Source organism: Mytilus trossulus, chromosome 3, assembly GCF_036588685.1.
Source record: "Mytilus trossulus isolate FHL-02 chromosome 3, PNRI_Mtr1.1.1.hap1, whole genome shotgun sequence".
NCBI lineage: Eukaryota > Metazoa > Mollusca > Bivalvia > Mytilida > Mytilidae > Mytilus > Mytilus trossulus.
The window spans coordinates 31,811,958-31,835,988 of record NC_086375.1 but is presented as its reverse complement, the minus strand read 5'-3'; the positions used below and the strand labels follow the sequence as shown (position 1 = coordinate 31,835,988).

At 31.0% G+C, this 24,031-nt stretch overlaps 2 protein-coding genes across 10 annotated transcripts in view; one reads left to right on the top strand and one right to left on the bottom strand.

Moving 5' to 3' along the window:
- The window catches only part of LOC134711251 (uncharacterized), a 32,337-nt gene extending 14,163 nt beyond the window's left edge, over nucleotides 1-18,174 (bottom strand). The window contains exon 1 of one of the 2 annotated variants that reach the window (XM_063571756.1): nucleotides 18,156-18,174. Coding sequence is in view for 1 of the 2 variants with exons in the window: in XM_063571755.1 (XP_063427825.1) it covers nucleotides 8,390-8,395 (6 nt within the window). In the remaining variant the exon portion in view is untranslated. Of the gene's footprint in view, nucleotides 1-8,389; nucleotides 8,447-18,155 lie in introns of those variants that run through there. The other variant, XM_063571755.1, reaches the window with a different exon arrangement.
- Nucleotides 8,639-24,031, top strand: part of LOC134711250 (echinoderm microtubule-associated protein-like 2) — a 48,192-nt gene continuing 32,799 nt past the window's right edge. For 4 of the 8 annotated variants that reach the window (XM_063571750.1, XM_063571749.1, XM_063571748.1 and 1 more), the window contains exons 1-3: nucleotides 8,639-8,753; nucleotides 19,459-19,608; nucleotides 22,399-22,615. In XM_063571750.1, coding sequence (XP_063427820.1) covers nucleotides 8,642-8,753; nucleotides 19,459-19,608; nucleotides 22,399-22,615 — 479 coding nt within the window. In that variant the 5' untranslated portion in view covers nucleotides 8,639-8,641. Of the gene's footprint in view, nucleotides 8,754-16,319; nucleotides 16,436-18,162; nucleotides 18,353-19,458; nucleotides 19,609-22,398; nucleotides 22,616-23,532; nucleotides 23,563-24,031 lie in introns of those variants that run through there. The other 4 variants (XM_063571746.1, XM_063571752.1, XM_063571753.1 and 1 more) reach the window with 4 other exon arrangements.

Here is a 24,031-nt window from a genome sequence, read left to right as displayed (position 1 = left end):
TGCAGACATAATGAATTTCATATCATACAAGTAATTAATGTTATAGGAAGACCAACTCCTCAAATATTCTCAATTATATTTAACAAAAATGAAATGTACAGGATTCTTCAAACCTCACTCTGTCTATCATGTTCTATCACATTGTCCTCCACATTTACATACGTAATACTGCCTTTACACATTTGCATTTCCTTAGTAACCGTGTTCACTTTGACTTATCAGTTAAGCGCTTGCTGCAGGAATTTATTATAAAGTCATATGGTATATTCATTCCAGATAACAAGGACTGTCATCTGAGGACTTCATATGTATTGATTTTTGGTAGCCATTTTGAATGATGGCCATTTTGAAAACATGAATTTCCAATATAACATTATTTGCTAATCTTATTTATTCACTGTTTGCATTCACACTTTTTTTTTACTAATATGCATTATATATTTATAAAATGGTCAGATAAGGCATGCACATGTTTACAAAATAAAGATATCAGTATAAGAATTTCTAACTGTTACTTACACGTTTGCCTAAGTAACTTTGTAAAACAGAAATTACGAATATAATATAATTTATGACTGAACGTTGTTGGAAAATATCAAAATTGTAGATTTCCATAACACTGGAGCTAGATATCAGAAGAAAATAATGAGCGTTTAGACTAGAAGGAATGTGTGAAACGGCAAGAGAGGACATGTGAGGGTTTGCATGCAATGGCAAGCAGATCCAAACAGAACAGACATAGACATTTGAGCTGGCAATCACTCTTTTTGATGCAGGCATACAACAATGTTGGGTCTTGAATTTGTTTTATCTCCGCTCCATTTGAAACGGTTGAATGAGGGTTATGGAACTGCAGAAGCACTCCAGGCGGCACAAATCCTGTCAGACAAATTTTCAGACCTCAAAATATTTCATCAGTAAAAGGGAAAACATACTTCTGATGTTGAAGATAAATTGCCAGTTGAAAGAAAACAAGAAGTAACTAGACACTGTTAAGTGATACTGAATCAACACAAACAATGACTGCAATGTATATTTTCTGTGGTGATGTATCTGAAGATCTCCATGATACTTCGGAATTTATAAATCGACAAAAATGGGACATGACTGTGCACCTGTACTACAAGACATATTTCCTTAGCCAAAGTAAGAGCTGGAGATGTCAAATCACCAGTATCCTGCTTAATGATTGATAAAACTTGACATAGCAAATAGGCAGAATAAAAGACATAATAAGAAAGCCAAGAATCTTTTATCCTTGGAGTTGTGCTTTTCAAAATAATAAAATAGATTGACGACACACGGTCTGGCAGAGGTATTGTACCAAGCTCCAAGCTTGCAGATCACGCTAAATTGTACAACGCCTGGAACAACTTGTAGTTATCATGGAAGGAAGGACTGATGCAACGCATCTAACAAAATAGGAATATAACTAACAAAGGATATCTGCAAGCATACAAGGTTCCTTAGTATGAATGATACAGGATGACCAACCATCGAGACACAATCCAGTAATATCGATGAGTGGAAGACAACACTCACCATTTCTCAGCTATAATAGTTCAATTGTGCAACTCGTCATCAAAGGGATGCAACTGCAACTGATCAGTCCTCTGTTAGAGAGTAAGACGTCTCAAAGATTGTGGAACGGATTCATTTTGAAAGCCTACAACGAATGTCTTTGTAAACCTTTCTTTAGTAGCAAGCCTAACCCTTCAAACTATTCTAATTACTTTGACTATGAAGAGGCATTCCCCATCACGACTTTAACATTTTGTAAAAGACATGGCCTGTTTCAGAACTTCCCCAACATATTCATTGAGAATCCAGAGAAAGACGCAACCTTTTATGTGTGCTTGCCTATCATCTATGGTAGCTACATGTAGTATTCAATTTTTCAAAAAATGTTGTATTAATCATTCCTTCTATAACAACTAATATTTACTAAGGACGTTTACTGTACCATTTTTCCATATCATCAATTTCAAATATTAAAACGATATATGTTCCAGACTGTGAGCCGTCACTGTTTTCTATTATTTTGGCAAGCCCCATTGCAATGGATAACAGATTTTTGACTTTCTTTCTGTGTCTCGAATTCGGTCTTATTGACTTGTTGTGCAGTTTTAACACACATTTAGCATGAGATCAGCTCCTGAAATATTAATCTTCAGCACTGTATCTGGCTAACAATGGTTAGTAGTTCAAGTGACAGTCACATACTCTATTGTCAATCACAATTGTTGATACTTCATGATGATAGTCAGATACCTCATCACAAAGAAATAAAGAAATATCTGCAATCATTGTTCTTGTTGATTCATCACAACTGTGGCTGGTTATTCTACTGGGTTTTTCAATCCTTGACTCATTTTGTTTTTCCTGACTATATATATTAAGATTTGCTTTGACAGGATTAGTGCCTGTTGCCTTGTGATTCTCCCATTGTATGGCCTTCATCAACGTTGAACAGTTGTATGCTTACAAAAAATGACTGATTACCAGCTCAAATGTCTATGTCTGCTCTTTTTGTATTTGCTTGGCATTGTAAATCATCACGTGTCCTCTCTTCCCGTTGCGGAATTCTTTATTTATTTATTAGATTTGCTCAACTCTAGTGATTTTGATACCTACGTATTTTGCCTGTTCAACATACAGTGCTCATATTTTATATACGGATTTTTTCAATGGTAAAAAATTTCCTAAGCCCTACATCATGTACATACTAAACTGCAATAAAAAGAATTTACGTATTTCTTTAAATACAATTATTTGTTAGCATAAGCATACCTTATTTGAGCACTTGAGCACAATATATCTTATATGAAAAGCAACAGTCATTAATAAATGATTAGCAAAAGTAGTTGTAAATGCATATAAAACTTAGTATTAATTCAAAAAACAATTTAGGATAACGAATAATAATATATTGCAAATTTATGTTTCCAAAATGGCCACCATTCAAGATGGCCACTAAATACTTCAATAGTCCTCAGTTTATATTCTTTGTCATAAGAAATACGAAAGTTTATTAAATTTAGTTAAGTAACATATTTTTCATATTTTTTCTTATAATTTTTATTGACTTTTTGGACATGATTTCAAAATGGCCGCCCAGAGCCGCCATTTTGATTTTCTGAATTGGGTCCATAGCTATAAATGTAAGTTATGACCCCAACTAACACTCAAACCGGTTAACCTTTGACAACACTACTTTGAATGTATCATGTAGAATCCTATTTAACTTTTTTATAGGTGGTATTTGACTTGTAGACCACACAACAAGAATGTCTTAATACACTATTGCTATTTAGTCCAATACCCCAAAAATCTGTTACAGTCAATTGCTGAGTAAACAAAAGGTCATCTTTAATTATAGTCCAGCAGCTAAGTCCAATATTTTGGGACAATTGATCACTTTATGGTAAAAGCATGAAACTTTGCACAGTGTTAGTTATGATGCTTATAAACATTTTTGGATATGGAGCCATAAAAAAAAAATCCACAATGGCCGCCAATTTCAAAATGTCCGCCAACAGCTATGAAGCAGAGTCCAAAAATATAGTATAATTTATCATTTGAAAATAAAAGCACACAACTTTGCATATTGCTAGTTCTGATGATTATTGATCTTTTCTGAATATGGAACAATAAAAAAAAATCCATAATGGCCGCCAATTTTAAAAATGGCCGCCAGCAGTCATGAAGCAGAGTCCCAAAATATGGTATAATTTATCATTTGAAAATAAAAGCATAACACTTTGCATATTGCTAGTAACGGTGCTTATTAATCTTTAATGAATATGGAACAATCAAAAATAATTCCATGATGGCCGACAAATTCAAAATGGCCGCCAACAGTCATGAGGCAGAGTAAAAAAAAAATGGTACAATTGATCATTTGAAAAAAAAACCATAAAACTTTGCATATTGCTAGTTATGATGCTAATTAATCTTTTCTAATATTGAACAATCAAAAATAATTCCTTAATGGCCTATTATCAGAAACTATGTCGGGTATATCTAGAAAGCTATTAGCGTCACTGATATGTCATTTGTAGACGAAACGTCGCATCTGGCATACAGAAATTATCCACAAGGAAAATATAAATCAATTTATGATCATAGTTTTTACAACATGGCTACTGAAAAGACATTCAGGGTATCAAGTGTAGAATATGACAAACCGACTAAATCAAATAATATTGATTGGGCAAATTGTATCCTATGCCAAGACAGTATAGAGGAAAAACTTATATGCCCATTTGATTCTAAACGTCTAAATGTTGGGGCTGGTTATCAATCTTTAGCTGACAATATTAAGAAGTTTCATAAATTACGATTGATGCCTGAAGGCCTTAATGTGTGCATTGAAAATTTAGATGAGGGATCTGGAATAGCACAGTCTTTCATTGACCAAAAGGCATGTTGGCACAAATCTTGCAACTTAAAACTGAACAGAACAAAGTTGAATAGAGCAGAAAAACGAACCTCACATGAGAGGATATATAATAAAGCAACCACATCTAAAAGAAAACTATACATAGCTTTTCCTTTCAGTCCACCAGTAACCCGTCTGTGTGCTATTTCCATAATGAAAATAGCCAAGAAGCCCTTGATGAGTCCTCAACATTTGGATAAGATACACGTGTGAGAGAATGTGCAGTAAAATTTAATGACACATCGTTTCTTGCAAATTTCAGAACTGTTGATCTAATTGCACAGGAAGCAAAGTACCACTCGGAATGTTTAGTTTGCTTATATAATCGTGCATCTCGAATTGAAACGAAAAATGATAATGTCGAATATAAGAAGGAAAGTCAAATCCATGGTATTGCATTTTCAGAAATAGTCTCTTATAGATAAATGAAACAAGATCGTGCGATGAGACCATACGTGTTTACAAGTTGTCAGATCTATGTAAACTTTATACGAAAAAAATAACATGTCTAGGTGCAGATGTTTCATCTCGAGTTAATAGTACACGACTAAAACACAGAATTGTATCTAATTTCCATAACTTAGATGCTTACAAACAAGGCCTTGAAAACATTTTTGCTTTCAAAGATGACATTGGTCCTGCATTGAAGAGAATCTGATTAGAAGGCTTTGATAATGAGTTTGTCAACATATCAAAAGCAGCTAGGTTTGTTCGTAAAGATATTTTCGCATCAAATTTAGAATTTAAAGGAACCTTCCCAAATGGATGTCAGGAAGTTTCTGTACCCCAGTCATTGCTTTCTTTGGTCCGTCTGATTCAATTTCGACCTAACATTTAGGATCGTTCATATTCTGAGTCGACATTAACAATAACACAGCCTCTAATGTAAAGTTGTACAAAGAAACTATCCCACGTCACATGAAAGATAATGAACTATCTCCAGTTTGTGCTTATTTGGGAATCATGATCTACTGTCATGACTGTAAGACTAGAAAACGTGATCTAGTAGATACTTTCTTCAAACTTAGACTGTCTGTCATCTACAACCAAGTGTTAGAAATTTCTACTTCCATGGCCAATGATGCTTGTTGTCGTTATGTCCAAGAAGGTATTGTTTGCCCTACCAATCTACAACGAAGTGCGTTTACCTCATCTGCTGTAGACAACATTGGTCACAATCCAAGCAGTATCTCGTTAAAAGATTCATTCCATGGTACAGGTATATCTTTATTCAAGCATATTTCAGAGGTTGGTCAAGGCGTTGTTTAAACATTTGACCAATCTGAACCTATTTGCAAATGCCAATCAAAGAGAGTGCCTCTTTTACCAAAGAGTTATTCAAATCTTCCACCAGCTGTACTAAGATTCAGCGAACCAGATATCCCATTAGTTGAAGGAGAACTTTCAATTGACATGTCCTTAGTTCCAGCTGTTTTAAAAGGGGAAGTCAAATGGCTGAACAGCTGTGGATAGGATTTGACACTGGAAAGAACTCCCGATATATTTCAATCCATGGATTGTGCCTTGCTCTAGGACCATTGAAATTGAAAGTATTTCCACTGTTCCATTCATTTGCCAGTTGTAACACAGTCTCAGCTTTTTTTGGGAAAGGTAAGAAATCAGCTTGGGACATATGGTTCGTATATGAGGAGTTGTCAGAGGCATTTCTGCAGGCTATCGAGAATTCAAATGAAGTGGAAATTTTAAAAGTGTTAAAAGTAATAGAACGATATATTGTGCTTTTGTATGACCGATCTAGTACAGCTAATGTGGTGAATGAGTAAAGAAAACAGTTATTCACGCAGAAGACAAGAACAATTGACAATATTCCTCCAACACTGCACTTCTTCATTAAACATACGAAACGTGCAGCTTACCAAGGTAGTGTTATTTATTGCAATTGTTTAGTTGCAAATCCAAGTATGACCTCAACAGATTTATTTGGTTGGCAAAAACTCTATAGTATCATTCTGATCTGTGCTTGCTGAAGCTTCAATGACATGCATGTAAATTCTTGAAAACAGCATTTAAATGCACAGCATTATGAAACTGCTCACCGGACTGTGAAAGAGAAACTGATTAAGACTGTGCTTTTTCATGATTTTCCTGCATTTGTATCATATTTTAATTATAATTTTGATCTGTTGTTATGTTGAATAGTAACTTGTGAGGTTTTTTTATTTCTTATTTCATTTCTTAAAAAAGAAATACTCTTTGCACTGATTCAATACTGCATATGTTGGATATTTTTTTCATTTCAGGAAAATTGTGAAATTTTCTTAGGTCATTACCTGTAGCTGTGAAAAATAAGAACTCATCAAAAACGCCATGTTGAGTTATATCGGCCATTTTTATTTCATTGTTAATGTCACCTGTTACATTAAATAAAAATATGCTTGTTTATTCGTTCTTGTATTGAAATAATTGATCCATTATTTTTTAATTATTTTTATACCATATTTAAAAACAAACATCAAATTTTCATATGTTAAACGGCGCCATTTTGAATATTGCCGCCATTTTGAAAATATTATCTATGCACCCAAGTATTTATGATACAGTGTAGGCCTTTGTCGATATCAAATTATCCAGTTTCACGAATTTGGTAAATTTATAACACACAATGATGGTGTATACATACGAATACTGTCAAACTTAGACATCTTGACGCGCCATTTTGAATTTGGACGCCATTTTGATGATTTCTGTATTATAAGGTTTAAAAAAATAATAATTGACATATCTTAATTGTATTTCCTTAAGTTTGTGACATCTTCTGAACTCATTAAAATTGGAAGACTTCATCAAGTGAATTATGTTATACTTATGTCGGCCATCTTGAATTTGGCGGCCATATTGGATTTTTTTTTCGTGGCTCCATATCTAAATTTTGTCTATACCCCTTAATCTTTCACTATGCCAAGTTTCATGCTTTAACCATAAAGTGATCAATTATTCTGATATCCGCTGGACTATTAGGTGAGGCAGTAAAAATTTTTTAGAAAGCAAACTTTTAAAGACAAAAACAAATGTCATAAAAACACTTTGTTTTATGGGTTTATGATGGTGTCCACATGTCTCTTTGAAAAGTTTTATGCACAAAACAGGACCCCAGTAGTGTTACTGAAATGTTAACTTATATAGGGCTGTGATGTCATGAAAATGTTCTATAATTTCAGAACTTATCTGTTTTGGATAAAGAGCATTACGCTCTGTTGCAACATCTTTATAACCATTGCCACTGGCTAACTTTTAAGGATTATGTGTCCTTGTGTTTATTCAATGTTTAATATACAAATGGAATTTTAAAAGAAAATCCACAACCTTAACTTTCCCCTGATACTCAATAATGGCAATTGGGTGCTTGACAAATGGATGATTTTTGCATGCAGTGCTAGCAATGACTTCATTAAAACAAATTTATAAATTGAGATATTGGCTAAAACAATATGGACCAAATCAAGTACACCTTCTACATGTTATAGGGTGTGCTCGACTTAAGTGACTCAGCACAATGTTGTTTTTATAATTTAAAGGTTGTTCAGCACTTTTTTCAAAAAATAAACACTAGCATATCATAGAAAAACAAGTGAGTAGCATATACATAGGGCCACAACCTACACAAAGTTTTCGACAACTGAACGTGATAGGCCTAGCAGCCATTTACATTTATTTAGCAGTTATGCTAGCTACACGTTCAGTAGTCAGAAATATACGTGGCCCTATGTAGCTGCTACGATATTGAACGCAACTAAGAGTGGTTTTCGAGATGTAATTTGTAAATACAACCATTTTATCCAAATCAACTATGATTTTAAACCGGTTGTCTTTAAAAGGTGTTTTATAGGGGTGTAGACGAATCGTTCAAATGTAAATGCTATTTTGTCTTCAGTTTTCTAGTTATTGATAAGATGTGACAATGTATCATGTTGTTATAATTTTCCTTACAGGCATATTTAGGGAGAACTGTGATTTTAATATTCCCGCCGCAGTGTACTCATGGCGGCTGAAAAGATCTAGACAAATACCGTCAATTATGGAATCAAATGTTCGGAACGATATGGTGTAATATCTCAATTATTCTATCACATTGATTTACCTCTGAGTATTGTAAATCAGGAAGATCAGAAATAGAATCTTTCATTTCAAAAATTCAAGAGTTAGAACGCGAGCTATTAAAATGAGTACGTTGGATTTTAGATGTACCTCGCTGTTGAACACCAAATTGATGACGTTTTCCACACAGCAAGTGCGCTGAACGTGAAAATGGATGAATCCACGGACTTTTCATCTAGCATAGCTAATGGTGTCGGTAATATATTCTTGTCAATATTTGCATGCAGTTTAGTTTATTTATATTCTTTTAAATGCATTTGTTTGGTAAGACTGACATTTGTGTGCAAGACCACGCCCATTAGTGGGCGGTGCATATGCATTAGCTCACCCTTATTACAATTTAAAAAGGTACCAAATTTAGAAACATGTAACTTGGTAGCTTTTTTGTTATGACATTTAAATTTTTGTTGATTTTAAGGTCATACAAAATAAAAAGAAAAGTCAACATTTAAACTTAAAGAAGTCAGTCCTGGCTGCTCTTGGTTGGGTTCCATATATTAGCAGCTCCATAGATTTTTTGACTACTGAACCTGTAGCTAGCCTAGCTGCTAAATAGATCTAGATATTAACCAGGGTATCTACAGGTTCAGTAGTCAAACATCTACATAGCCCTATGTAGCTGCTACGATATTAAAGGCAACCCAGATATACTTCACTGGCATTGCAGATTTTATATTAAGCTCAACCTTTGGCTCTCGTTTTAGTGTTACTTGTTTCAACTTGCCCAATAACTGGAAATTGAGCAAAATGTTTTTCATTTTTCAAATATAATAATGTTGTTCCTTTCCTACAAACAACAATTCATTAATATCAAATAAATAAATGAATTTTAAAATGGATATGGCATTGTCATACTGCGTACAATTTCAACTTCATCTTCCATTACTTAAAATTTTAATATGTCTTAGCTTCATCTCAATAAAATGTTAGTGCGCTATAAACTGAAACTTCCTATTCTTAAATTTTTTTAATTATAAATTTTTCAAATACTAAAAGATTAATCTAAGAACATGAAGAATGTTTAATTAACTCTATAACTGTGAACTAAAGGTGTCTATATTCATGAATGATTAAGTGCATTAAGTTTATAAGAAGTGTATCACTCATGGAATGCACCATTGCAAGTATTGGAGTAGAATCATTAACATGAGGGTGAATAAAGAAGAGTATTGTGTTATGTAATATTACATGGTAAGTCACCGATACTAAAGCAGCATCCCCAAAAATATTTTCTAGGTGATGATAAAAGTAGCTGAAAAATCAAGTTTGATGAACCTATCAAATATTCTAGTATCATATGAAATATATAATTTTGCTAATGCTATCATACATGGGACAGATTGGGTAATGTAGGCTTTTCATTCAAGAATATTGCTGTCACATAAAAATCGTCAAATATTCCAAGCTTTTATAAAATGGCAAGACTGTCAAAAATCCAAAGCCATGAATTTTTTTATTTGTAAAGAGTAACATGCACAGAATCTAGACTATTAAAGTGCCTGTAAAACTATTTCAAAATTTTCTAGCAGATTCTTTAGTAACAGCTCAAATGAATAAAAACATGAAAAAGGACAAATCTATTCAAAATGAAATGTAAAGATTCATTGTTGACAATGGTGAACTAAGGTGTTAAATTTTGAAGTTTTGATATATGTATGTTTGGTTAGGTAACTTGAGAAAAAACAAATTCCTATTGATAATGAGACAAAAGCAAAATATCTTTGAGATTAAACAAGCACTAAAAGGAAAATCAGTTACAAAAAACATGAAAGACTTTATCAGAAATGTTTTTTAATTTACAAAGCAAATAATTTTCCTAATAATGTTACTCCATTTTTCAAACTTTTTCTAAACAAGACTAGAAAGGGAAACAATGGAGGTTGCAGTTAGTTGATTCAATAGTTAAAAATATTTCTTTAGTTAATAACTGGGTATCAATTGATTAAAGCTGAATTTCATCAGAATATAAAATCAAGTAAATGTTCTGTAGTAATTTTTGATAATCTATATGCTACTAAGTGTTTAGTCATAGTCCACATGATAAAAGGTTATAGATCCCCCATATCAAGTCTACATGGAGAGATACATATACTTTTTTCTCACAATTATCAGTTTTATTTGTTTTACACAGCTCAACAACAGTTTTTGTGTTTAAAGAAGTTAATGATTACTTTATAATGATATCTATAAATGATCATATAACTTATATTTAATCTCTGTTATTCCCCTTCTGTTGATATGCTATCAATTGATTTTTTGACTCTATAAGATAAGATATACTAGTATGGGTATGTTTTGTGCTATTAGATTTATATCAAGCACTTTCTGTGTCCATAGCATAAGATTTACTAAAGAGCTACTAAATGGATGTCTTCAACATTGTATGTATTACTTTTTCTGAAGTTTGTTTAAATATATAAATAAAGCCTTATAAAGATTTGATTTTGATTTTTGGTGGTTTAACGCCACTTTTAAACGCTGCATTTAGCCTATTTCATGGCGGTTAGTTTTTTTTTGTGGAGGAAGCCGGAGTGCCAAGTGAAAACCACAGACCTTCAATAGGAAAACTGACACTTCTAGTCAATTAAGATCTCACAAACTCATTGTTGACTGGCTAGTGATTACAGTAATAACTACTTAGACAACTCGGCCACCAAGGCCCCAGCCTTATAAAGGACTTTACTTATACATTTGCTTAGCAATAAATCTTCTTTGTTACATTTGTTGTTTATGTAGAGATATTAAGATGATAACACAATATTGACTGTTGTACCCCTATTTTTGACATTTTTACTCTTTGAGTATGTTTGTTTTGTTCATGCATCGTTGACAATTTAATGGAATTTGATGCGACTGTCATATAAGTGAGAGGTTTAGCTAGCTATAAAACCAGGTTCAATCCACCATTTTCTACATTAGAAAATGCCTGTACCAAGTCAGGAATATGACAGTTGTTACCCATTCGTTTGATGTGTTTGGACTTTTGATTTTGCCTTTTGATTTTTGATTTTCCTTTTTGAATTTTCCTCGGAGTTCGGTATTTTTGTGTTTTTACTTTCTAATCAATAAGCAATAATGATAAAGAAAACTTGATTTTTTTACCAAATTCTGTAGATATCTTTCATTTTTCCTTAGAATAATTGTTACCCCTTGTCATTTCTTGGGTTACAAGAAAGAACAGTTCAGTGGTTTTATATGTATAAAAAAAATGTTTCCCAAATATATAAAGAAATGTTTATGCATCTGACCAGTTCTTAACCTAATTGAGAATATTACAAAAGCTAATTATCAAACTGACACCTGTTAAAATCTAAATAACTCAGGTCAAACAAGGGTTAAGTCCTTTTATTCCAGCTGTTTCAACTGGGAGTTTAACTTTGTCAACACACATCTAAATAAATAACCAAAATAGCACATTAATAAAATTTACCATTTGCAAAAAGATAAAAGTATGGTGCAGTATATATATATATTTATCACATATTTGTTTTGAATACCTTAAGTTTTGCATATGCAATAACCTCAAAATTGCCTGGGGCAAAAAAGAGTATATTGATATAGTGCCCTCCAAATGACGTGACGTCATTGCGTCCTTAACGACAATGGCGAACAATGACAGTGCAAAATTGTCGCGTTTATATATATTCCAAATTTCTCGCTTCTGTGTATTTCCATATGCCAAAACTGTCACGTTTGTGTATTGCCATGTTCTAAAATAAGTGGAAATGTGACAATAAATTTCTATGGATTAAATGATAAAAACTAAATTTGAAAATGTGATAAAACTTTTGTGATTTTTTTTAAAGATTTACCTGTTTTGTTTCATTAAATTCTTATATTTGAACTTTTTTTCCCTCTTTCCTGCAAAACATAAATATGTGATAAATAGATTATAACATGTCTTTTTCATATTGGCCCTGGTATCATCCCTCGACCCATATCGGCCCTTGGGTAAAGCCTCGAGGCCGATATGGGATCATCCCTGGGCCTATATGGAAAAGGGCATGTTATGATTTATACATATATGCTTGAAATTTTTAATGAAGTTAGAGAAATCGATTAATTTTGAAACATCACCCCAATGATAGTAAAACAAAATGACATCTATAAATGTTTTGTTTTTTAAATAAAAGTGTATCTATACAATAGATTAAGCTCTAAATAACCCGGAGTCTAAAACTGTTCTAAATAAAGGTAGTAGAGAAATATAAAAAATATCTCAAGACCAAATTCTTCAACTTACAAACAAAATTAAGATGCAATCAAAACCACAGAAAAAGATTAATGACTTTGGACATGTACTTATGGGCAGGTATAAACTGGTTTGTGATATCTCAACCTTCCACCATTTAGTCTGGATAACTTAATTTACTGAACTAATAAAGCAAAAAAAAAGAAAATACATTAAAGATATGTACAGGGAAATCACTTAACTCTATAATTACATTTTAAAAATACTGCATGTACAAATGCAATCAAAATAATGATAAACTAACTTGTTTTTTTTAAAGAATGTTTTCGAAGTTACTGAAAGCAAGCTCAATGTAATTAACTTGTTTATCCTGTTGAAATGAAACATGCCAGGCATGAACCTACCTAGTCTAATTATTCAGGAGGCACATATGGCAAGGACAACATTGTACCTTCGGCTTCCTTCTATTTAATATTGACACTGGTTGTACTGTAATTTGGAGAATTCTGTAATTATTGCAAATGAGATATTTGATAGTGTCTGTTTAATTGACTTACAACTTTTTGGGACTCTGCACCATTTAGATTTTGACAATTTGACTTTATATAAAGAAACCTATATGTTGATAGTTAGAAGTCTTTTGGGTTAATGAATTATTAACATACACCTCACATCTTCTGTTATTCACAGACATTTGTACATATGTATGAATTCTGGTTGCAGGTACTCTCTGTTTTCAGTGCTGAAGAAATGCTATTTTAAACTAGTTTATAGGAGGGGGCCTATAGTTATTGGTTAGCAGGTCCTATTGTCACTTTAACTTATAATATACATTATACCCATACTACTTAGCTTGTCATCACAAGAACAGCTTTTTGAGATTTTCTCATGTGAATTGCACAAGTTATAAGTAAATAATCTGTCATTAATTTAACCTATCTTTATGTTATGTAGATGTTGATTATTAACTATAATTTGAATAGTTTGGTTATTTACCAGCAGGTATTGAATACTGTAAACCAACTTATTTTCAGGGATATTTATTTCAAGTTTTACCCTTCTTGTCCACCTCACATCTATTTAATTTCCCAATTTTCTGATTTAATTGATGTAATTGAATAAGGAAAGATCCAAGTTTTACATAGTCATGACAATTTATATTCGCATTATTTTTCTACTCATGAAAGAAGCGAGAATAATTTGAATTACAGTATTAAGGTTTCCTCTGGCATGGTTTATTAATAACTTTTGAAATTTACAGAGAAATCGTTTGCAAAAATCATAAAATAGACTAGATTCAATATTTCCCTTGTTTTCAACTATTTATTAATTTTACTTCAACATATTCAATGCCACTGCATCTTTAACATGCCAGATAATGGACTTTTACTTGTCCAGGCCCATTAGAAAACCATAAATGTGGAACCCTGAGTATATTTAGCTTTCTCAACTCTGTTTGGTTGTCAATATTATAAGGAACTTTTTGTTTCATGGGACTTTTTTATGTTTATAAATTACAAAAGTTTGAATATAATCAGAATCATGTTCTCATGTTTTAATATGAATGAGTATCACTATCTTTTAATATTGATATAATTATGCATATATTGAAATACAGAATGGATTATATAATCATGTACAGTAAAATGCATGTTTAAAATCTCTCTTGAGCATGTTCATTTTTATTGCAGATGGAAACAATTAGTCTTGTGTAAGATTATACACATAAAATGTAACCACATAAAATATAGCATAGGAGAAATTATATTACATATAGTCACATGACGATGGAACTTTTGTAACAAAGGAACTTTTGTATTACATAATCTTAATACATTTTTTGTACCATTAATGGTTGACTTTTGATTTATAGGATTCAAAATACTAAAAGTTCATTGTACAAATTTCTAGAGGGATAAACCTTGTCAAAATATCTAAGGAGATTTTGAAACGAAAAAAATTATTAATAGGGCCATAATTATGCTCTATTATAAACAGCTAGCGCCATACACATTCATGTTCGAATATCTCTTCCAAGTTGAGAGTAAATCTAAAGAAGGGTTGTAATAAAATAGAATGATTGCTGTGTTTTCTGTTTTCTTCTTTCTTTTTCCCTCATTATCATATGTCTTTCCAGTTATTTTGACAAGTTTTATATTCTCATTTTAATAAATTTATATACATCTATACTTATATATATGCGAAGAATAATTAAAATATATGCATAATTATACTGAATATTTATATATCTATAATCATATCTTTAAAATTATACATTTACATCCTAGTAAATATTTATGATCTTTCTATAATTGATTTGTACTAGCAGGGCCTTAAAAAATTCATCAATTTACATAAAAAATATATTTGAATACTAAAATATGGAGTGATATGATTGCAAATGAGGCAACCTACCATAATTGATCAAATGAGGTTGAGGTTACCAACTATAGGTCATGGCCATCAACAATGAGTATAACCCATACATCTATGCAAACTATGAAAGATTCCAGGATGACAAATCGACAACAATTTTATTTGAAACATGGAAATAGCAATGGTATTTTCATATTTTTAGAAGCAGATGCACAAATTGCATATAATGGTACTTTTGTAAATCATTTTTTGCTGATATTGTGTTTTTCCTCCCTATGTTTCAATATTTATAAGTTCCCATTTAAGATTCATTACTTTATATTTTGAGATACAAAAATGGGCATATACAAATGTATGTTGCTCAATTAATTTTGACAAGAAATATTCACATTTTCAATTATATTAATTATGCAGATTACTGTTCCGTTCGTTAAAAAGTCATTTGCACTGGAGAGACTAGAAACCACACCTGCATGAATATTGTAACTTTTTTGTACTGCATTTATAAGATGTTTTGTTTTAATATTATATAATTTTTGCATTGTAAATTTTTGTATTGTTCATATATGCCTTCAACCCTTAGGGTATAAATGTGCATTTCTTTAAAAAAAATTAAAAAGAATATAAATACTCCAACCAAAAGATAACTGTGTAATGTTTTTAAGTGTTTCCGTGTAAAATTAAGAAATTTCAGTTAAAGCTCACCTCTTGAAACCTTTTTAATTAAAAATACAAGAAATTAAACATCAAAGTTGTTCATATCATCAATCAAATGATATCAAAACCACAAAGTGTAGGATATATATGTCTTTATTACATTAGAACAGAATATGTTTTAATCAATATGTAAAGGAACAAGAGATCAAAATCATAACATTTCTTACTGTGTAATTATCAACAAGTGGTCTTTTTTTAAATCTCTAAAAGTAAACACTTATTTTGATTAAAAAATTTCAATCTACTTCTTAATAACGTCAACAAAAGAAATCATGTAGACCGTATGGAGGGAAGGAAAAATTTCTATTGTCGATCATCATGATTCATACTTTTTATAGATTATTGGATGGAGTTGTCAATTCAAGGATTATTGATTTTAGCCTGAGGGAGATATATTTTTTTTCGTTACAAGGCTGTTTACTTTAATTGGGAGAATTTGAGTATCTTAATTGCGAGGACAAATACTTACCTATATAAAGCTGTCATAGTTAGGAAGGCACTAGGATCGTTAGGAAGGCACTAGGATCGATTTTTATTGATTTAATGGCGTTGTGCAGGTGTTACAATGGATTTTGTCCCTGATGATATTCTAGGTAATGTGAAGAAAGCATGTCTCAAATTTATTGTCATTTTACAATTACCGGCTTGTGTAATTTAAATTTGAATCATTAGTTATCTCCCCTGATGGTTTTATATGTACACATGTGCATTGTCTGTTATTTACAAATACTGTTCGTCATTCTCTTTAAATTTATTTTTCAGCATCTTTACTGTCTATATTTTTATCTTATTAATGGCTCCGTTAATATTGACATTTTGTTAACCAAATTAGTATGTTTATCCCTGTCAGCTGTGCTGTTGGACACATTATATATTGGGGCCCATTTCTAGCTTTTTAAAAAGAAGACAACAATTAAACTGGTTCTTGTTGTTTCTGCATCAAGATATAAAAATTCAGGTCTTAGACAGTCCCTTTACTTTTTCTTAGAAAAAAGAATGGATTTCAAATTTTTTTTTATGAGAGAATTTATTTTTAACTTAAGCCAGGTTTTGTGTTTTCTAGTTGGTGCTAATATAGCTTGATCGGTTAAAACTAAAAAAAGGAAGGAATAAGGGTGATAAAATATATAAAATTATCTCCCTTGACGCTCATGTAATGTTATGCTTTTTGAAAGTGCAATCTAAAACTTTAGAAATATAACGAAGAAGTACTGCTGAATAGGATAATGCATTTTATTTTTATTTGAAAAAAAAATCATCATTTTTTAAAATAATATTCATAATTAAATTTTAGACTGGGCCTATCCAAGTTCTAACAAAAATTGGAAAAATGGCTTAGAGATTTTTTTTTTTTATTGAGGCGGAGCTGATAAGGCCAGATGAAGATATGCAAACTTGAATTAAAGATACTAGTATAAATAGTATAGATTAATGAATCTATGGATAGTGAAAGGATAAATGTACACATTTACTTAATTTTATTGATCTGAGATATTTTTTTGTGGTCTGATTGTGCAGAATGCAAAAATTCTAGATTAACATGCTAAATCAATCCCAAACATTGCAAAAATTACATTAAGCTTAAATTTCTGTTCCTTTATTCAATAATTTTGATCCATACAAATAATGATTTCAAAATTCAAAAGGTCCAGTTTAATTTTGCCAGACCTGCAGAAATTCAATAATTCAATACTTTCTAATGTAGAAATAGAATAAAATTTCCAAATTTAATCAATAGCTTTTTCAAAATTACAATTTTAATTTTTGCAAGACCTTCAGAAATTCTACATTTTTATACTTTTCATGTAGACATAGTATAATATTTTTTCCAATTTTAATGGAGAGCTTTTTTCAAAATGTTGATTTGAAGTTTTGCAAGACCTCCAGAAATTCAATAATTCAATACTCTCCATGTAGAAATAGTATAATATTTTTGCCAAATGTAATCCAAAGGGTACTTATGGTTCATTAGGAGGATAACCTCCAGACTGGGGGATCACTTAGTACATAATACTTTGTGAGTTAGACAGGTTAATTACTTGTCACTGGTACTATGTAGTATCAGTTTGGATATGTACATCAATACACAAGTCCAGACAATAAAATATAAACAATTATGTGTATTAGCCTACCGGTAGGTAATACATTGTCAAACAGATCCTTTCATGCATAAAATTTTATTGAAATATTATCTTGTAAAGTGTCAACAAACTTAAAAAAACTTATAGAAATATAATTATTTAGATAGGACTTTAAATAAAAACCATTTTAATGAAATTGTCACCTTTAATTACATATCTGATTGATACATACCTGTCAGTCCAGGTAAAGTTATTTACACCTGTACAATTTACCTGACGTTTTAAAAACTTATATTTGACCTACATATATCATTTGCCGGCATTCAGCTTTTGTAGATTTTTTTAGATGTTTTATTAATGAAATTAGTTTGTGTTTAGACAAGTATTCGTACCTGTAAATCATGGAGGAGCAAAGTGCACCTAAACAAGGTAAGGGGGATCTCTAAGGTGTGGCAATGGTATGTTTATACATATCCTAACACACACATGTATCTTACTTAATAGAAAGAGGTGGGGATTCAGCAACTAAAACAATGTAATACTATACTTTTAACACTTATGTACATAATTATATGCATATATAAAGTATTAAGATATAGCAATATTGCTTTTATATAGAGGTAACATTGCATATTTAAATCAGTAATTTATTGACTTAATATAAGATGCATAGGATGCATAGATATATGGTTAAAAGTGAAAGTAGCATCCTTTAAAGATGATAGGGAATTATTCTCTAAAGGGCCAATGTTTTGCCTTCAAACTAGCTTCAGTAAGGATTTCAGTTATTAAATGGTTTACTTTTTTGGTTTAAACCTGTATTAGTTTACAAGTTTTGAAATAAATCAAAAGTCCTGATATTGATCTGTTTTGCAATAGGAGACTGGTTCCAGTTTCCATGTAACAAACATAAAACATAAAACCTGTCAGGATTTAAAGCTCATTTTGAAACCAGTTTAGCAGAACAAAAAAGAGGTTAATCTAAACCTTCCTGCAACTGAAACCAGTTATAATGGGGCAACAAATCACCCTATTAGTATTCCGTAATTTAGAGTTGATGTTTTGTAGAATATGAATGGTGAGACTTTTCCTGCAGTTATAATAAGAAATTGAATGACTATAAGGATTCTATTTCTGTAGCACTACTTCTTTAAAATGTTTTTTCCCTGGTGTTATATAGAAGTTTTTTATTTTTACCAAGCTAGATTGAAAAAAATATTAAAATTGATAAAAATAAATGCTATTTTAAATTTTAGATAGTTGCACCAAGCCACCAATTGCATGTTTTGAAATCATTACAATAGATATTCAGAGGAGTAGTGGGAAGCTCTAGTTAAACCATGTTTATTTGTACAATTGTATTGCATTCATTTCAATTACATTCACGTTTCAATTATTTTTTCCCACTCATTTAGCATGTTTAAAAGTTATAATTACACAAACAAAAAATCATTCAAATGGCCCTGAAAAGAGCACAAATGTTTTGTATATAAGTTACATGTATTTCTTTCTAATGACCTTTTGTCTGCTTGTAGATGGTCTGCTTAGACAGGACCAGGTGGAAGTATGTGAACGTGTCACATATCTGGAAAAGAAAGTTCGCGTACAAGAAGACGAAATAGTATGTCTTAAAAGTGCTGTCGCTGATATCTTACGGAGATTGAATCAAGTAGAGGCAGAAAAAGGTTTGCAAATTTACAAAACATTTTTTTTCTCTGGAAACGAAATGTGAGATTTAATGGTCTGAAATAAATCTTCACAAGAAATATAGGGTGAAGGATGATTGTTCCATTAAACTTTATTTTAAACCAGGATGAAGGTTGGTAGCCATCTGACTTCAATTTATCCAGAATAATTCCTGCTCTATCCGTAATTCTTCTGTCTTACTGCATATGCACTGCAGGTGCATGAACTCTTCACACAATACATGTACAAAGTGCAACTCATCCTGGATTTTGATTAGGCCAACCAATCAGCTTGCAGCATAAATTCACTTTCGAAAATTTCTCAGAAAACTGAAGATTATGTTGGGACACAGATTTGATTTATTGTCGAGCCTTCGACTTTAGTCGAAAAAGCGAGACTAAGCGATCCTACATTCCGTCGTCGTCGGCGGCGTCAACAAATATTCACTCTGTGGTTAAAGTTTTTGAAAATTTAATAACTTTCTTAAACTATACTGGATTTCTACCAAACTTGGACAGAAGCTTGTTTATGATCATAAGATAGTATCCAGAAGTAAATTTTGTAAAAATAAAATTCCATTTTTTCTGTATTTTTTTATAAATGGACTTAGTTTTTCTGCGGGGAAACATTACATTCACTCTGTGTTTAAAGTTTTTAAAATTATAATAATTTTCTTTAACTATCAAGGGTTTGTACCAAACTTGGACAGAAGCTTGTTTATGATCATAAGATAGTATCCATAAATAATTTTTGCAAAAAAATAAAAAAAAAAATTCCGTATTATACTTTTAAATGGACTTAAATTTTCTGCCAGGAAACAACACAGTCACTCTGTGGTTAATTTTTTTAAAAATTTAATGACTTTTTTATACTATTTTAAATTTGTACCAAACTTGGACAGAAGCTTGTTTATGATTAAAAGCTAGTATCTAGAGAAGAAATTTTGTTAATATTTGGTACCTGTGTATCTGTATTTTACTTATAAATGGACTTAGTTTTTCTTCCAGTTAACATTACATACAGTCTGCAGTTTTAAAACATTTATTCGATTCATAAACTATCCTGAAATTTTTACCAAACTTGGACAGAAACTTCTACAATGAAAAGATGGTATCAAGAGGAATTATTTATTGGTTATTTTCGTCATTTTTGTTGAGCCTGGGAGTTACAGCAAAAGTAGGCGAGACACTGGGTTCCGCGGAACCCTTACAAATTTTTATTCTGAATTATTTTCTCTGATTTATAATTTATGTAAAGAATGTTAAAAAAAAAAGAAGGAAAGATGGGTAGCTTTCTATGAGTCAGCATTACATTGACAAAAACAACCAACAGACTTCCGACTTTTTAAAATTATACAACAGAAATAAAAGTTATCATTTCCGAAATCAATTTTGACTTTACAGCTTGCATACAACTGAATTCAAAACAAATTTGTTCTGTTTGACTTTGTTCAGATAAAGTAATAGATTATCGTTTAAATTTCCTATTTTCATTTGCATTTATACAATAACACCTTGTTATGTAAATACAAAATCTGAAGAAAATAAGATAAGGCCTCGACTTGATGTTTACTATTATCACAATTCATGAATTAACATAAATATGTTTTCTTTTCTTATACACAATGGGAAGTCTATAAATTAAATGGCGTAGTTGTGTAGCCTGACAATGGTTTTACAGTCATTTAAAATTTCTTGACGTAAGATTAGCTTTGAGTTATTCCTCTTGAACTGATAAAAATCTTAAACCTGTTTAAGTTTCAAAAATATTTTTTTGCTGTGTAATAAAAGCTGTTTTTATGGTTATTACTTGAAGGACAAATCTGTAACACACTTTTTATAAAGTTAAATTATGTAATGTTTATTACATATATTTTATATCAATTTTTGATCCAAATGACAATTGTTGCAACAATGCCCCATCAGGCATCTTTGCTGATGAGTAAATCAGTTGCCTTATGTCTGCATATGTGGCTTTCCCTAAATAGTCATCACATTTGATGCCTCATCTGTTATTAACACTTGGAGCATCTTCTTTATGAACTATTTAGGTCTGCAAGCAAAATTAAATTCTGACGTATATTCATTAGAGTATTTGCACAATATTGTTTTGATTTTTTTTTGGAAAAAAGAGCTTAGCTACCAGGGTTTCAGGATTGAAAAGATTCATTATTTGTGGATAGCAGTGACTTGAATTAATGTTATTTTTGCCAATTGCCAAACTATAATAACTTCAAATAAGTTTCAATTTATGACTTTCATCAACTAATGAAATGTCCCCACTACAAAGTTTAAAAAAAATGGAAGTTATACAGTATAGGTATTGAGAAAATAATTTTCACATTTAAGAAGAATATATATATCATATCCTATCAGAATCACATCTGACATTCACTTTGGTAGATTTGTTGTCTATTTGACAAATTCCCTGTTTTGATTTCATCCATTATCAATTTTAATACTTACTACTGGTCATTAAACATCTATCTTCTTCATTAACCATTGTGACAAAATGTGTTAGTTTAGGCATGACAATTTAGGGTGGGTAGGGAGAAAACAGAATTATAAATTTTGTTATGCTTTAAGAGGAAACACACTTCACAGTAAACTATTTAAGTATAGATATGCTTGATGAAAGATGCATAGTAATATCCCCAAAAAGTTAAATGATTTAAAGGTTCTTCATTTATCTTATGAAATCTCGATATAATACAATTAGAAACAAAATTATATGTAAAGTATGGAGAAACAAACAGCTTTGCATGATCGTAATTTTATTTTAAATTTCAGCACAGAACAGCATTCTTCCTACCAAACCAGTATTCAAGTCTTCTACACCTCATAAAACAACCCCTAGAACACCAAGACGTACTCCGTTAGATAATGTGTACGTTACACCACCAACTAGACACTCAACACCGCCATCCTCGGCAAAGTCAAGAACTCCAATCAAGAAATGGGGCTCAATGACAAACTCAACAGAATTGAATGGATCTCATAATGTCAGGTATGCTTACGATTTTCATACTTTTGATGTCTATAATGGCACAGGGAAAAATGGGAATGTGAAAGCAATTTATAAACTTTCTCTCATTGGTACATGTAGTTATATATTAGTGCCATCTTCATTCTGCTTGAAGTACTGGGTAAAGGTGTTTGAAAAACTTTTATACTGATATTTGTAAGGGTGGGCTATGGGAACGTTTTGGACAATATATATTACTATGTATGAAATGGAACTCAAACAAAGGTCAATAATCCCTCAGACAGACCATAATTTTTCGGGTCTATTTTGTGTGTGTCCTTTATTCTTATGCTCCTGTAGTTATAGGTGTTCAGCTTTCCTTACTTTGATTTAAGGTGTAACATAAATTACTACAATACATCTATTTACCTGTGAGTTATCACTTTTCATTTATTAATATAAATGGTAAATTAAGCGTGATCACTGATATAAATTTACCCCTGGGTTACAACTTCATTCTTGTTTTCTTATTATTGTTTATTAAGCAAAAAAATCTTAAGAATATCTCACATTTGAAATTAAATATATATAGGAAAAGCAGCAGATAATTATTATGATTCCTAACCTATATTATTTTCACAAATTATATACTAAATGCACTGTTTGTATAAGATGTATCTATATTTAATTGCTGTAATTTAATTCCATATGTTTATTCATCGTTTATTTGATCAATGATAAATACTTTATAGCCCCTTGTATATTATACACCTGGGAACTACTAATTTACAGTTTGCATGTATATAGATGTGTTTTTTATATGTTGTATGTTACAGTTCTTTGAGCTATTGATTAATTTCTGTCACATTACTGGTCATGTGATCATTCATTCATAACGAATAGAGGTCATGTGACTAAAATCTATATGTTAATTATCTGGGTATTTATTGTGTGAACAGAAAAATGGCTCAACGTAAAAACAAAAAATAGTAAGTCAATATTTATTTTGCCTGATAATTCGTTGTCATGTATACAAGAATGATAGATTAATTTATTTTAAAATTCTGCTCGAAAATACATGTACATGCATATCCGTTCTGAAGCTGTTCCAAGTTTATGTATCCCTAAGCATGTTAATTTGCTATCTTCATTTATATATGAAAGATACTGTTCTCTATTGCTTGAAATTTGTATACCTAAAGAAGCTTGTAAAAAAATGTAGATATAAGATTGTATTTTGTTTCAGTGAAAATACTTGAAACCATAAACTCTAGAACATTTTTTATGTAAGAGCTTAAGGTAAAATTTTCCTTTAAAGGTTCTCAAGATTCAAGTTTGATTTTTTTTCATTTCTTTGCTATGATTTGTTTTTGATAGATCTACGGTATTGAAATTGAAACGAAAATAACTGAAGTTGTTATAAAATGTCTATATGATCCATAAAGTGGTTTTTCTATA